The 16,402-nt window shown below is 37.4% G+C and overlaps 1 protein-coding gene across 2 annotated transcripts in view; it reads left to right on the top strand.

Moving 5' to 3' along the window:
* ABCB5 (ATP binding cassette subfamily B member 5) overlaps positions 1-16,402 on the top strand; it is a 145,779-nt gene that overhangs the window by 37,746 nt on the left and 91,631 nt on the right. Inside the window, exons 7-11 of one of the 2 annotated variants that reach the window (XM_063667144.1) lie at positions 38-148; positions 2,127-2,252; positions 3,527-3,730; positions 10,702-10,872; positions 11,262-11,767. In XM_063667144.1, coding sequence (XP_063523214.1) covers positions 38-148; positions 2,127-2,252; positions 3,527-3,730; positions 10,702-10,872; positions 11,262-11,285 — 636 coding nt within the window. In that variant the 3' untranslated portion in view covers positions 11,286-11,767. Of the gene's footprint in view, positions 1-37; positions 149-2,126; positions 2,253-3,526; positions 3,731-10,701; positions 10,873-11,261; positions 11,768-16,402 lie in introns of those variants that run through there. The other variant, XM_054495454.1, reaches the window with a different exon arrangement.

The following is a 16,402-nucleotide window of genomic DNA, read 5'->3' as shown; positions in this document are numbered from 1 at the left end:
CTTTGAAGATTTATAACATTTCCTTTGTTTTTCCAAGAAACCCAGTATAGATAACTTTTCCACAGCTGGATATAAACCTGAATCCATAGAAGGAACTGTGGAATTTAAAAATGTTTCTTTCAATTATCCATCAAGACCATCTATCAAGGTAGGTTAAAACAAATTACACAATTGTGCAGTTTTCTGATATTATCTTCTACTGGCCAAGATCTTCTCTGACATGATTACTTAGGATCACTTTTTTCCAAGATTTTGGCTACTTTGCTTACAGACTTGAGGAGGTAGATAAATAACGGACAAATAACTCTGGATCAACTAGTTCTATTTTGCAGCATTCTTTCTGTATTCAACTGACTAAAGCACTTTCAGCTCCATGAAATTCTTTTACTCTGGATTTGGGAACACACCTAAATGTCTTGGGTTGATGCTGCCACCTATTGGTGGTTCCTAGATGCTACCCCACTCAACATACTCATTTTAACCCCCTCGTCTTTAACCTAGGAGAATTATGCACATGTGCCTTTCCCTTCTTCCTTTCCTGGGGCTTTTACTGCACCAGCAATTGTGGCTAGTACTTTATCGCCTTTACACACATGCACGCACACACACGCATGCACACACACACACACACGCAGTTTATCCTACTCCATCATTCAGCCTTTGACAAGTTCTTGTGAAAATGTGTGTCTTTTATTGTCTTCCCCCTTTCACTTCATTAGTATATTTACCAAAAAAGTAGTTGTTAAAGACTGCACAAGGTAATTACTAATAAAACACTGGCTCCGTAGAAAAAGACATGATTTTAAGTGAAATAGATAAAATTACTAATGTGATCAATTTCTAATGTCTGTTACAGAATTTGTATAAAGACCTACCTACTCCTACTTCCTTATTTTTTTTCTGATTAAAACTTTGATTGCAATTCTCTTTTCAAATCTCTTTATTTTTGAAAGTTGTTACTTAATTACCAATTACCATTATTGGAACAGTATTGACTTCCATCATTTTTCTTAACTGTACAGTATTTCAAACTACATTTTGCAACTGTATTTGGATTGGCTTCCTAGGGACTTCAGCACCAATTGTGCCATTATATTGCATGGGAAAGTGTTCTTTGGGTTTTAAACAACTATTTTTAAAATGAACTTTTGAAACATAACCCTTTTTGTTAAACTAAAGAACAAAATTTTGGGGGGGTCCACCTATTTTAAATAAATAAACAAATTCTTTCAAGGAATAACCAGAAACCAAATCTGGAGTAAAAGTGCAGGTGTGAGAAGAGGTACTCCTACTGGTGGTCCCCGATTTCTCACCTCCTTCAGAGAACTTTTCTCGGCTTGGCCCTTTGAAGGTTTTATGTTTGGCTTATGCAAAGGGTCCACTGCTTTACAAATGGTGAGATCAAAGCAAGAGAATTCAAGGGGAGATTCCCCTGTTTAGGGCTAACTACATACAGATGCAAGCAAAGATAGGTGAGAATTTCTCAACAGGATCACTGTTGTCATTTTGAGAGGGTAATTATTGTGAGGCTTCACTCACATTGCAGGTCCCTGGCCCACTAAATGCTGTAGCAAACCCAGTCATTGAGAAAATGTTTAAAATGTTCCCTCATGGGTCACCATGAGACCACCAAGGTTTCTAATGATAAACTCTCATCTATCAGGAGCCACTAAGAAACTTTGCCTGCTGTTTTACTTGAGAATATGCTTTGCAGTTATGTTAGTATGTTCTAAGGAGGAGCTTCATTAAATAGCTTGTGAAAATATCTGGCAAGATCTCATTTACTTGTTACAAATTAAGACTTTCATTAACTTGATAGTCAAAATTCATATAAAATATTTTAGTTGAAAATGTGAACAGTTTACTAGTTAATATTCTGAAGTACTCTTAATTTTGTTCTCCTCTTTACATAGAAAGATAATGATAGATTATTTTACCACTATTTTCGGAAGTTATTCAGGCTATTATTATACATGTACATGAAACAAACATAACAAGATCTAAATTTGTTTTTAAGTTCCACAGAAGAATTTGGTTTTGGTTATAATTATATATTCATTTTCTGAAAATGTGTCCATCATCTTCTTATCGTGGTTTTATGATTTTCCCTCCATACATTCCAATAGATTCTGAAAGGTCTGAATCTCAGAATTAAGTCTGGAGAGACGGTCGCCTTGGTCGGTCCCAATGGCAGTGGGAAGAGTACGGTAGTCCAGCTTCTGCAGAGGTTATATGATCCGGATGATGGCTTTGTAAGTGCAGCTAGCAAAACCATGCACAGTCCACCTAATGGAATTTGGAAACACTGCAGGGGGCTCGCAGCAGCTCTTTAACTTTTCATTTTCAACAGTAGAGCTGGGAGAGAAGCCATATTGTTTTCTTTCCTTTGTATTCATTCACTCAGCAAATATTTATTTAGAGCCTACTATGTGTTAGGAACTGTTTCAAGTTCTGAGAATACCTAGGTGAATAAAACAGATAAAAATCTGCCCTCATGAAGTTTACATTCTAATAATCAGAGGCAGACAATAAAAAAATAGGTAAATTATATAGTATGTTAGAAGGGAGGGAATGTTGTGGAGAAAAATAGCATATTAACATCTGTACCCAGCATCTATCAAGAATTTCAAAGTTTGTCCCAGAAGAATGATGTAGAAAACATCTCCACTTTTCTTTTCTTTTCTTTTTTTCTTGGAGCTTACAATGTTGCACTTAACTTTCTCAGCCTTGTAAGTGGCATAGAGGATAAGACAGTGATATTCAAAAGTGATTAATTCTTAATGCTTCTGTTCAAACTTTCAACAGTTATTTTTAAAAGAAAATCTACTCCCCTAGAGCCTGGCTTTATTTAAATTTTACTTCATAGTTTTCATCTGGAGTATCCTAGACCCATGTGACTACATAAATTATTAGATGAGTGTTATGTGTATAAAAGAGTTGCATAGAATATCCATGCCCTGACAGAAAACAAGGGTTGGTAAGAAAGAGAATTTATGAGTTAGAATTATCAAACCCTGGCTTCTGTCACTGGAATATGTTGGGGTAATTGGCAATGGCACCACCCGTGGAGAAGCCAGAGGTCACTTATTATTATGTATAGCAATGAATAGGAGACACTTTTGTCTTTTGCAGAGGTATGAGGTGTTGAAATAATGACGGCTATTTCCTAGAAGAAATTTAAGGGTCACATCCAAAACTGAAGTTTTTTGTATGTGTCTACATAATAACATTTGCGGAACCTAGAGTATGTATCTTTATAATATCTAACTCGTGGATCTTAGAATAAAGATAATCAGATGATCTGGCAAGGTTTTAGGCCAATTATTCTTTTGCAGTTTTGTTGGTGCCCATCTACCAGAAAAAGTCTACAGACAATATATATGCTACAAATATTTTATCAAAATATAGTCAGTCTTTGATTTCTAAAATATGCTACTTCTCAGCTTATATTTTGGTCTAGTATGAAAGACCCTAAAATCAATACAGTAAAAGGCATCACAACATGGTTCATTCTTTGGATTGGCAGATCACGGTGGATGAGAATGACATCAGAGCTTTAAATGTGCGGCACTATCGAGAACATATTGGAGTGGTTAGTCAAGAGCCTGTTTTGTTCGGGACCACCATCAGTAACAATATCAAGTATGGACGAGATGATGTGACTGATGAAGAGATGGAGAGAGCAGCAAGGGAAGCAAATGCTTATGATTTTATCATGGAGTTTCCTAATGTGAGTACACTGTGCAGCCTGTGTCCTTAGCTTATGGTGGCAGCACTGCAATATTCCAATATAAGGTAATGAAACAACAACTAATGCAGAATAGTAGGGGTGTGATTAAATTCTGGATTGTCCTAGAATAAGCTTGTCCAACCAGTGGCACAAGATGGCTTTGAATGAGGTCCAACACAAATTTGTAAACTTTCTTAAAACATTATGAGATTTTTTTGTGATTTTTAAAATCTTATCAGCTATTATTAATTTTAGTGTATTTAATGTGTGGCCCAAGACAATTCTTTCAATGTGGCCCAGGGAAGCCAAAAAATTGGACACTCCTGTATGAAACATCTGTAGAGAAGAATGCATAGTAACAACCAAAAGAAGAAATGCATCATTGAAAGGCCAGATTGAAAAGAATCATATTTTGTTCTGCAATTGAAAAAAAAAATGAAAGATATGTTAAAGCATAACAAAGAAATATGAAACAAAATCATCAGGCCAAGCTGAGAAATTATGTCTAAAATGTTTATTTGCCAGGCCATCTTGTGGCTGAGAGTGGGAAAGTCATACACACGATGTTCAGATTGGTTCTGTGACAAACCACAAGAAAAACTATGATCATTTTTTAAAGCACAGGAAGCTAACATTGCATAAGAAATGTGAAATCAGGCCGGGTGCGGTGGCTCACGCATGTAATCCCAGCACCTTGGGAGGCCGAGGTGGGCAGATCACCTGAGGTTAGGAGTTTGAGACCAGCTTGGCCAACATGGTGAAACTCCATCTCTATTAAAAAGACAAAAAAATTAGCTGGGTGTGGTGGCGCACACCTATAGTCTCAGCTACTAGGGAGGCTGAGGCAGGAGAATCTCTTGAACCTGGGAGGTGGAGATTGCAGTGAGCTGAGATTGCACCACTGCGCTCCAACCTGAGCAACACAGTGAGACTTTGTGGGAAAAAAAAGTGAAATCACATTTGGAAAACAATATAGTCCCCAAAAGAGTGAAATCATATTTGGAAAGCAATATAGTAAGCTAAAATTCCTGCTAACCAGACTTATGAGATCTTAATGGGTATTTAGAATTGATAGGGTGCTGTAAATCCTTTTTTTTAAATATTTCCTGAAGAATTAGATCCTCAGCATCAACTGAAATTGTTGTGGGGAGCACCTTGTGACATATGAAAGGATGAGATTTGCAATTAAAATACATATAAAATTCCACCATCCCAGAGGGTCACAATAACAGAAATGTTTATTTTAATGGACATATTTCACAAACCACACTTGAAGGATTGTAATAATTTTATTCTTGGTTTTTAATTTAAAAAATTTGTTATGCCAGTAATTGTCTCTTGTCCCCATTATTTAGGATCATAATTAGGACATATTTAGGCCAACAAAATCATTAAAGATTTAAGGTGCTTCTTAAATCGTTGGGAACACACATTTCCTTTTGTTGATGTTTTGCTCCTTTCAATGACTTCCTTTCCTTAAAACATCAATGCTATCATTTCCCACTTAGAATTAGGGAGCTTTCTGGTGCCTCTTAAATCATACCCTGTAAGTTACTACTTGCTTTTACCAAAAGCCAAATACTACACAAAGATGTCCCTTGCTATAAATCTAATAATAAATTCAGAAGATATAACCCAAATAAATTAAAGATAGTAGCTTATCATGATGAAAACTAAATTCCACAGCCATAGCTAACCAGAAAAATGAGGAAACACAATAATGAATGAAAGTTCCAGAAGTGGCTAATTTAGGTAGGCAAAAAATTGGGGAAAGCTATTGTAAAAAAATGTATAACATTACTTCCCTTATAATATACACAGATTTTAAAATTAATGTATAATAATTAGCTGATACTGGTTAGCCTTTCACTTATAAACAACCATGAAATTGGATAAAACATATGAGGCCAAGGGCAGTCATTTCCATGCATTGGATGAGAGGTAATGAAAGACTGATTCCTAACAGAGAGGAATCTCATAAATGTACTCCATGAATTCTGTCTGGGAACACTGAGCTGAAAGGCAAAGATCAAATTTCAGGGCGGCTTGGGCAGCTGGAAAGGTGATAAGAAATCACCTGTGGCGATGAGGCACGGGCAGAAGCCCATGTCTGTATGGGCATCCCTCAGGAATCCTTGTCTGAGGATAAGACTACCTACCCAAGGCTTACCAGAGCGTGGCCGCCATAAAGCTGCAAGCAGAACACTGGATAGAAGTCAGGCAGTGCTGTGGGGGTGTTGAAAGTGCAGCCCAGCTGGAATGGACAGATCACATTAACAGCTTTTTAACACCCCAGGCAAGTAGCTAAAACACCAAAAAAGCCACACCTTAGGAGTCAGGACCACACCTTAGAGTAAGATCTACCTGCCCTAACAAACCCTGAGACCAAGCCATGACAAGATGCCCAGAGGAGAGAGGTTTCGGAGGTTGAGTTCTGCCAAGTTATGTGGCTTTCTACAAATTCACCCCAAGGAAACCTAAAATGAAGATTGCACAAGTTCAAGATCAGTCAGTGCTTGAGTTGCCTACTAGAAACAAAAATCAGCCCTGTTTGTTTTTTTTTTTTTCAAAAGAAAACAGAACTCAGAGTCTCTTCAACACAACAATCACAGTATTCAGTACATCATTTACAAAAACCAGACATGCAAAGAAACAGAAAAATATGGCCTGTATGCAAGAAACATAATCCTAAATGTTTATTCTTTAAGAAAAGGGCTTCAAAATACATGAAACAAAAACTGATACATCTGAAAGGAGAAAGACAAGTCCACAACTTTAGTTGAGGCCTTCAGTGCTTGATAGAACAAGTAGGTGGAATATCAGAAAGAATATAGATGAACAATACTATCAAGCAGCTAGATTTCACTGGCATTTATAGGACATTCCAGCCAACAACAGCAGAATACATTCTTCTCAAGTGCACATGAAACATTCTCTAAAATAAACAATATTCTGGGCCATCAAAACAAAACTGTAGCTGTTTCAAAGAATAGAAAACATAGAAAATATGTTCTCAGACCATAATATAAGTAAATTACACAAATATTTGAAAAATCACAAAAAAACATTTCTAAATAATATATCTCAAAAAAGAAATTTCAAGAAAAATTAAAAAATATTCTGAACTAAATCAAAATGAAATTGCAATGTATTAGTATTTGTGAGATATAGTTAAAGTATTGCTTTGAGAAAAACTTATAGTATTTAATGCTTATTTTCAGAAAAGAAAAAAGATCTACAGTCTGCAAACCTAATTTTCACCTAGAGAAACTAGAGAAGGAAGAGCAAATTAACCCAAAACAAGCAAGACTAAGTAAATAGAAATTACAGTAGAAATCAGTAAAATCAAAAAACTGAAAAACACCAATTATTGAAACCAAAAGCTGGTTCACTGGAAAGATTAAAAAAAAAAGTATAACTGTAGCAAAACTGAAAAAAGAGAGAGAGAGAGAGAAGAGAAATGGCCAGTATCAGGAATGAAAGAAGGTACATGACTATTGATTGTAAGGACATTAAAAGGTTAATAAGGAAATATTATCAACAATGTTATGCCTGTAAATTTGACAACTTAGATGAGGGTCAATTACTTTAAAGATACAAACTACCAAATCTCACTGAAAAATAAATAAATAAATAAATAACTTTAGTGTATCTATAATTATTTCAAAAACCAGCTGGGCATTTTTTGAAATAAAGTCCTGTAATCCCAGCACTTTGGGAGGCTGACGCAGGTGGATCACTTGAGGAAAGGAGTTTGTTACCAGCCTGAACAACATGGTGAAACCCTGTCTCTACTAAAAATACAAAAAATTAGCTGGGCGTGGTGGTGCACACCTGTAATCCCAGCTACTCGAAAGGCTGAGACAGGAGAATCACTTGAACTCAGGAGGCAAAGGTTGCAGTGAGCTGAGATGGCACCACTGCACTCCAGCCTGGGCAACAGAGCAAGACTCTGCTCCCCCGCACCTCCCCCCAACCCAAAAAAAGCTAGATGTCTAAATAACGGCAACAGTTACAAATGAAATTAAAATAAAAAGCAGTATTCACAAAGCATCAAAAGACAAAATGCTTAAGAATAAATTTAATGAAAGACGTGCAAGTCTTCTAGTAAAAACTATAATATGCTGATAGACGTGAAAAGATCTGAAGAAATAGAAAGTACTTTATTCATTGATTTAGAAACTCCACATTTTTAAAGATTTGCATTCTCTCCAAGTTTATATATAAATATTGTGCTTTATCAATCAAAATCTCACCAGTTTTTATGTGTATGTGTACAAATTGACATGTTGATTCCAAAATTTATTTGGAAATTCAAAAGACCAACAATAGCCAAAACAATTTTGAAAGAAAGACCAAAGCTGGGGGACCTAAATATCTCATTTTAAGACAGCAATTAAGATCGTGGTAGTGACATAGTGATGGTTGTGTAGATCAGTACAATAGAACAGAGAGACCAGAAATAGATTCACAAATATCTACTCAGTTAATTTTTGACAAGGCCAGTGGAACTCAGTGGGGGAAAGAAATATCTTTTCAACAAATGGTGCTGGAACAATTGGTTATCAATGTGGAAAAAATAAAATGTGACCTTTACTTTACATCACACACAAAAATTAATTTGCCATAGACCTTGTACCAAAATTGTAAAGCTTAAACTTCAAAAATTAAAACTTATGAAAAAATCTTTGTGACTTTGAGAGAGGCAAAAGTTTCTTAGACTGAAAAGCATTACTATACAAAAAAAGATAAACTGGAGTGTATTAAAGTTAAAACCTCCTTTTTAAAAGACATCATTTAGAAAACAAAAAGGCAAGACACAGAGCACAAGAAAATATTTATAATATACATGTCCGACAAGGACATGAATCCAGAATATATAAAGAACTGCTATAGCTTGATGAGGAGACAAAAAATAGAAATAAAAATGGGCAAAAATTTGAACAGACATTTTACAAAAGAAGAATCAAATGAACAATACATACATTGAAAATATGCACCATTATTAGTCACCAGGGACTCTAAAATAAAATGATAATGAGATATCATTTTACACTCTTAGAATGGCCAAAATTAAAAAGACTAACAAATGTAACTTTTGGTGATGATGTAAGCAATTAGATCTCTCATTCATTCAAATAAAAGTGAAATCAGTACAACCATTTTAGAAAGCAATTTGGCAGTTTATTATAATGTTAAACATACACTTATGACTCAGCATTCTATTCCTAGGTATTTATTCAAAAGAAATGAAAACATGACCACAAAAATATCTCGTACATGAATATTCATAGCAGCTTTATTTATAATAGCCAAAAATAGGAAACAATTTAAGTGTTCATCAGCAGTTGAATGAACAAATTGTGATAGATCTATTTTTTCTTTTTTCTTTTTTTTTTTTTGAGATGGGTCTCACTCTGTCACCTAGGGTGGAGTGCAGTGCACAGTCTCAGCTCACTGCAGCCTCGACTTCCCAGGCTCCCAGGCTCAGGCAGTCCTTCCACCTCAGCCTCCTGAGTAGCTCATGCCACTAAACCTGGCTAATTTTTGTATTTTTTGTAGAGACAGGGTTTCACCATGTTGCCCAGGCTGGTGTCAAACTCCTGGCTTCAACCAATCCACCCACCACAACCTCCCAAAGCGCTGGGATTACAGGTGTGAACCACCACACCCGGACAAATTGTGATAGATCTAGAGTTGCCAGATGAAATACTGGATTCCCAGTTAAATTTGAATTTCAGATAATGAATAATTTTTTAGCAATATTGCATAAAACATACTTATACTAAAAAAAAATTCATTGCTTTTCTGAATTCAAATGTAACAGCTTTGTGTTTGCTTGTGTGTTGTTTGTTTTTGCTAAATCTGGCAACCCAAGGTAAACTCGCATTGTGTGGAACACTACTTAGCAATAAATAGGAGTGAACAACTGATACAACATGGATGAATATCAGAAACATTATGCTAGGTAAAAGAAACAAGCCAAAGAAGTCCATACTGTATGTTCATTTACATGAAGTTCTAGATCCAGCAAAATTCACGTATAGTGATAAAAATCAAATCGGGGGTATCTACAGGCAGGGTATGGGTTTTGACTGAAAAAAAGTGACATAGGAAACTTACTAGGGCTACAGAAATGTTCTATATCTTTATTGGTGTGGTGGTAACATGGGTGTACTCATTTGTCAATACTCATAGAGTTATATCCTTAAAAGGGATGCATTTTATTGTGTGCAAATTTCTTCAAAAAGCCTGATTTTTTAAATGTGAAGATCAATCTCTGGAAATTAAGGGTTTAGAAACAATACTTAAATTTATCTCCGTGAAGAAATAAACTTTGAATCAGGGACATAACCCAGTAGAATATTACTAGCCGTGCTTCCTGGATGCTAGAAGTTACCCCTACCACAAATATGGAAGACAAAATATCTACTTTGTTAAAAATAAATTTATTTTAAAACAAATCAAAAGAACACCTAAAAAGTATCTCAAGATGGAAAAAAAGTTTTAGGGGAAAGTTTGTTTTGGTAGTAATTTTTTTTCATGCTGATTTTCAGAGTATCCAGGAAGGCAATTGTGGGTAACATACCAAATTGCTAATAAACACTGCAGAAAATAGGTATTTGTATTACAGTGGTTCTTTTAAAGATTTCAAAGCATTCTAAAAATATCTAAGAGAGATTTGGACATTAGTTTAAATCATTATTAATTTTTCTAAATACATTAGATTATAATGCGGTCTAATTTATTTTAGTCCTAGCCAAATTTTTCTTATGTCCTCTCTTCTTTGGGCTCTTTTTTTTTTTTTACAGCAGTTGTTTTCACAAAGAACAAATCAAAAGACATAAGCATCCAGAGGCTGAAGTACTAATTAAACTGATATTAAAACACAACTGGGATTGTCATTTCCTATTCTAACCATTTGATCACGCTGCCTTCTGTTTCTGTGCTTCTTTCCTATTTTTCATTAGAAATTTAATACATTGGTAGGGGAAAAAGGAGCTCAAATGAGTGGAGGGCAGAAACAGAGGATCGCAATTGCTCGTGCCTTAGTTCGAAACCCCAAGATTCTGATTTTAGATGAGGCTACGTCTGCCCTGGATTCAGAAAGTGAGTCAGCTGTTCAAGCTGCACTGGAGAAGGTAAGTGAGCAGAAACGTTTCTTATTTCCATACTCCTGGTTCATTATTGTTTTTAAGTACAAGAAAGTATAGATCTGTAGTAGATGACTCAAGTTCAGAGCCCCCTTTAAGGTATGAAGGCAGGATGTTAATCCACATGAGAACTTATGTGATGGCTATAGGAAGTGGTTTAGAGGAGAGAAGGAGATGCTGTGGTTGGTTGTTGTAAAAATATATACGAGGCTGATACACAAGCAGTCATCCAGTCTATACCTCCATTCCAAGTGGTTTGAACTTTCCACCTCCCTAGAGTGGCCCACCACTATCATCACTATGATAACCATGCCCACCCTTTGCTTCTTCTACATACACCTGTGGGATTCTCTTCTCTGACCACTTTTCTTCTTTAGGATACCCCCAGGTATTCATTTTGACCTAATTTCACCTCAGGTGGAGAATCGCTGACCTTGAACCAGCACCCTTCAACAGCTCTGGCCCCTCAAACCTCACCCTGACCTCCTGCTGACTGTGAGCTACTGCACATACCTCAAGGCCACATGCAGCTGTGGCCCTGCACCAAATTACACGGCATCTAGGAGGGGAGTTGGCAGTGGCGGTATGAAAAACTATTGAACACTTTTCTCGATGGCCTGACTCCCTTATAAACCAGAGCCTTCAGACCCCTTACAAGGCTTAATGGCACATTTTACTTTGCATTTGCTTGGAAATGAGTTAAGTGGTTTTTTTCTCTAAGAAAATCGCAGGCTTCTTTTTTTAAAATGCTGACTTTATGGAACCAGAAACGGATACTGGCAGGCTAAATGTCCACTGCTTCTTGAAAAATCTCTTAGTTACTATTATTTAGTAGCAAATCAGATTGTGCAAGTTTGAACGCCTGTTTCCCTCCCATGATAACAATGCCACATGATGCTTGTGTGATAAATAATTTTTGTTTACTGTGGACACTTTGGCAATTTGGTTCATCATGGTACAGAAAATACAAAGACAGGACTAACGCTTTATTCATATTTTATACTTAGTAACTAGGACAGGGATCTGTATTTAGACTATATTCAAGCCTCACTCTGTCATCCATGCTTGAGTGCAACCTCTGCCCACTGGGTTCAAGTGATTCTCCTGCCTCAGCCTCCTGAGTAGCTGGGATTACAGGTGTGCACCACCACGCCCGGCTAATTTTTGTATTTTTAGTAGAGACAAGGTTTTGCCATGTTGACCAGGCTGGTCTCAAACTCCTGACCGCAGGTGATCTGCCCACCTTGGCCTCCCAAAGTGCTGGGATTACAGGTGTGAGTCTCTGCGCCTGGCCAGTTATATAAGATTTTTAAAAATGTATTGTAATAGGCTCTCCGATTGTTTAGAAGGTTCGATGTTGTGCCCGTAGTCTTTTCATCCACTGGTAATCACTTTAGGTAATCAAAACTAGTTCAGACTTTTAAAATAAACAGTTGCTTGGTGACATGATAAACTAATAAATGTTCTTCTTATTGGTTAATATGAAACATCTATCGAAAGTGAAAAAAGAAGAATGCAGAATGTTTTTAAACTGATTTCAAAATTACACAAAATAGCAACTGTGAAAAAAATGAAGGCAGGATATGAAAATAATAACAGCTATGTGGCAGAATTATGGGGGAATTTAACTTATTTCAAAAATTCAATTACTGTCCCTGTTTTTCAGCTGTTTAAAGGAGAAAGAGATTAAATCAATGTAGAAATAGGTGTGAAACTGCTTTATGTATGGTTTGCTGGGTGAGGGTAAAGGGTAACCAATAGGATGAAAAATAGCATAGTAAACTAGATTAATCGTATACTCTTCGGTTTATTGGAAAACGGCTTATGGAGAAGGGGAAAGTTCAAGTACAGGCAAGGTGATGGAAGCTGTAGCACCATGAGAGCCCTCTCCTCTCACCACCATAGATTGCAGTTATGGAACCAAGCCCTTGGAGGGGGCCCTAGGTAAGAAAGGTAGGACATCCAGCAGGTCTCGTTCCTGATCAGCTGTCTAAGAGGCCCCAGACTCTGTTACATGATACAGTCTAACCCACACAGTTAACAGTTTTCTGCTGCTCAAAATATCCCGCAAGCCACTAACCAACAAAAGAAGACGTAATGAAGTGTATCCCTCCTCCCTGGTGATAGAATCTATACCCACTTCGCTCCACAACCTGCCCTCACATATCCCTTCCATCCCCTCTTCTCCGTTACTCATTTATCTTCCACTTATACAAAGTTCTAGAACCTGTGAAACTAATCAATGGTATTAAAAAATCAAGTCAGCAGTTTCTTAGGGCAGGGGTGAATTTTAACTAAACAGCAACATGAAGGCACTAACACACTTATCCTCACTTGGACTATTGCAGTAGCTAACTCTGCATCAGCCCATGCCCTCTTCCATCTGTTCTCAACACAGCAGCCAAGTGTTGCTATTCAAATGAAAGTCTGGTGACATCATACTTCTACTTCAAATCATCCAGCTCCCCACCTCACTCTAAGTAAAAGCCAAATTCCTTACAGTAAGCACAAGGCTCTATGGAACTGGGCTCCAAGCTCCTTCTGGAACTTCCCTTCCTACCATTCTCCCCAACAATGCCTGCTTCTTAAACACACCCTCACACTTTTCATCAGCTAACACACAACGCATATGTTTGTTTATTTTGCTATTGTCTCTCTTTCCCCACTTGAAAGTAAACTCTCTGGTGGTGAAGGCTTTGAGTGATTAACTGCAGCATCCCCACCTCTAGAACAATGCTGGCCCTTAATAGACAGCCAACAGATATTGTTGGATGGACTTCGATGAGTGTGATCCAGGATACTTCTAAGACCAGAAATATTCTTTTTTGCTTTCTTTTTTTTTTTTTTTTTTTTTTGAGACCGAGTCTCACTCTGTCACCCAGGCTGGAGTGCAGTGGCGTGATCTTGGCTCACTGCAACCTCCGCCTCCTAGGTTCAAGCAGTTATCCTGCCTCAGGCTCCTGAGTGGCTGGGATTACAGGCACGCACCACCATGCCCAGCTAATTTTGTATTTTTAGTAGAGACAGGGTTTCACCATGTTGGTCAGGCTGGTCTCAAACTCCTGACCTCGTGATCTGCCTGCCTTGGCCTCCCAAAGTGCTGGGATTACAGGCGTGAGCCACCACGCCCGGCGAGACCTGAAATGTTCTTTTCTGAACTCCTCGATTTAGAATAACTACAAACTAGTTTTGTTTCACTAATGTTCAAGAAGAATTTCTAGCGTCAGTGAATAAAGGTTCATGCCATAGGGTGTGAGTTTCACTCTGCTACTTGTTTTGACCTGGTGTGCCAATGCAGCAGGTTTCCAAGCTGCCCCACTAGTAGGAGACATAGCAGGTGCTCACCTGCAGGCCCCTGGGGAAGCCAAGGAAACCCATACTGATTCTGTGATAGAGCCTGTGAAAGCTCTTTGAAATGTTAAAAGTGATATGCAAATCTAAGGCATAATTATTATTAAGGGAGTTTCAGCCACACCACATCAATGGAGAACCTCTTTGGTAATTATGAAGGAAGAGTTATCATCACAGTATTATTCTTTGAAAATACAGGGTTGCTTTGTGCAGCCCTCATGGGCACGTCTTAACCATCACTGTACTTTCTCCCTATGATGCGCCCTGTTGGTCTTCCTCCGAGACCTCTTACGTTGTATTTATACTACTTAGAGGACTGGACAATAAGGAAATTGGTATATTACATTAAGCTGTGGGCCGCTTGATTAAATTAAGTTCTAAGAAGTGATTATCCAAAGTCAAAGTTAGGTCAGAGTAAATTTTACACACAAACACACACACACACTAATGCACACACATTTTGAATGTCTGTATCAATTAAATATCTCACTCTGTATTTGGAATTTTGAAAAATCATTTATAGCAACACTATAATAGTTGGGAACAGACAGGGAATTTCTCCAAGGGAATTTCCTTGGCTGAAATTTAGACAGAAAATCAAAGGTAACACACAGACTACCTCACGCGAAAAACGTGATTGGATATTTTATAAACCTGCTTAATCAAGCTCACATTTGTAGAGCTTGATGTTAAATTCTAAGCCACTAACTTCTTTTAGGATAATGGTTCTTCTCCTTTGATAGATCAGGGCCCCTTTGAGAATCTGATTGAGAAAGGGAAAAATAAACCACCATAACTCTTTAGAAAAGTATACAAATTCACTTATACAAAAAGACTTACACGTACTCTTGAGGGAGTCAAAGACCCCTAAAACCATTTGTGGGTCCTTATTTTAGATGTAACATAGGAACAAATGGATGATAACAGCTAATCCTCACAAGACCCATATAGGATTAAGACATTTATTCTCCTGTTTTACAGTTGAGCTGTAAAATACACTGAAGCACAGGGAGGTTAAGTAATAGGTAGGCACAGTGAAGCCAGAACCTGGACCACTCATCCTTCTGCCTCATTCTTGTAACCACCAGGCTATACTGCTTCAAGATTACACTGCCAGGAGGTAGAGCTAAAACCGATTCCAGATCAGGCTTCAAACCTTTTAATAAACATAGAATTATCATCTGATCCAGAAATTTCACTTCGGAGTATATGCCCAAAATAATTGAAAGCAGGGTCTCAAAGAGATATTGGTATACTAGTGTTCATAGTAGCATCATCTGCAGTAGCCAAAAGGTGAAAACAATCCAAATGTCTGTTTACAGATAAATGGATAAAGAAACTGTGGCATATACATAAAATGGAATACTACCAGTCTTTAAAAGGAAATTCTGATGATGCTAAAACATGAATAAACCTTGAAGAATTATCCTAAGTGAAATAAAACTGACAAAAAAGGATCCATATTGCTTAAATCTGCTCATATGAGATACATACAATAGTCAAATTCAGAGACAGAAAGTAGAAGAGTGGTTACTAGGGGCTTGGGGGACAGGAAAGTGGGGAGTTAGTGTTTAATGGGTATACAATTTGAATATGAGATGATGAAAAAGTTCTGGAGATGGGTAGTGGTGACAGTCGCACAACAATGTGATTAAGATTGTAAATTTTATGTTAGGCTTTTTTTTTTTTTTTTTTTTTTTTTTTTGAGATGGAATCTTGATCTGTCACCCAGGCTGGAGTGCAGTGGCACGATCTCAGCTCACTGCAACCTCCACCTCTCAGGTTCAAGCGATTCTCCTGCCTCATCCTCCAGAGTAGCTGGGATTACAGGCACACACCATCACACCCGGCTAATTTTTATATTTTTGGTAGAAATGGGGTTTCACCATGTTGGTCAGGCTGGTCTCGAACTCCTGACCTCAAATGATCCACCCGCCTCGGCCTCCCAAAGTGCTGGGTTTACAGGCATGAGCCACTGTGGCCAGCCAGGCAATTTTTTTTTACTGAAAAAAGAGAGAGAGAGAGAGAGAATAGTAATCTAAGCCTGAGTACAAAAGAACAGTGAAGAAAAATTAATAAATAAAAGAATAGTGACAAAGAGGAATTTGGCCTCTCAGAGTCAGAAGGATCCTACCCTTTAAAATAGCTATAATGGTAAACTCTGTAT

The sequence above is a fragment of the Pongo pygmaeus genome, chromosome 6 (genome assembly GCF_028885625.2).
Source record: "Pongo pygmaeus isolate AG05252 chromosome 6, NHGRI_mPonPyg2-v2.0_pri, whole genome shotgun sequence".
NCBI classification, from domain to species: domain Eukaryota; kingdom Metazoa; phylum Chordata; class Mammalia; order Primates; family Hominidae; genus Pongo; species Pongo pygmaeus.
This window is presented reverse-complemented; position numbering and strand designations above follow the sequence as displayed.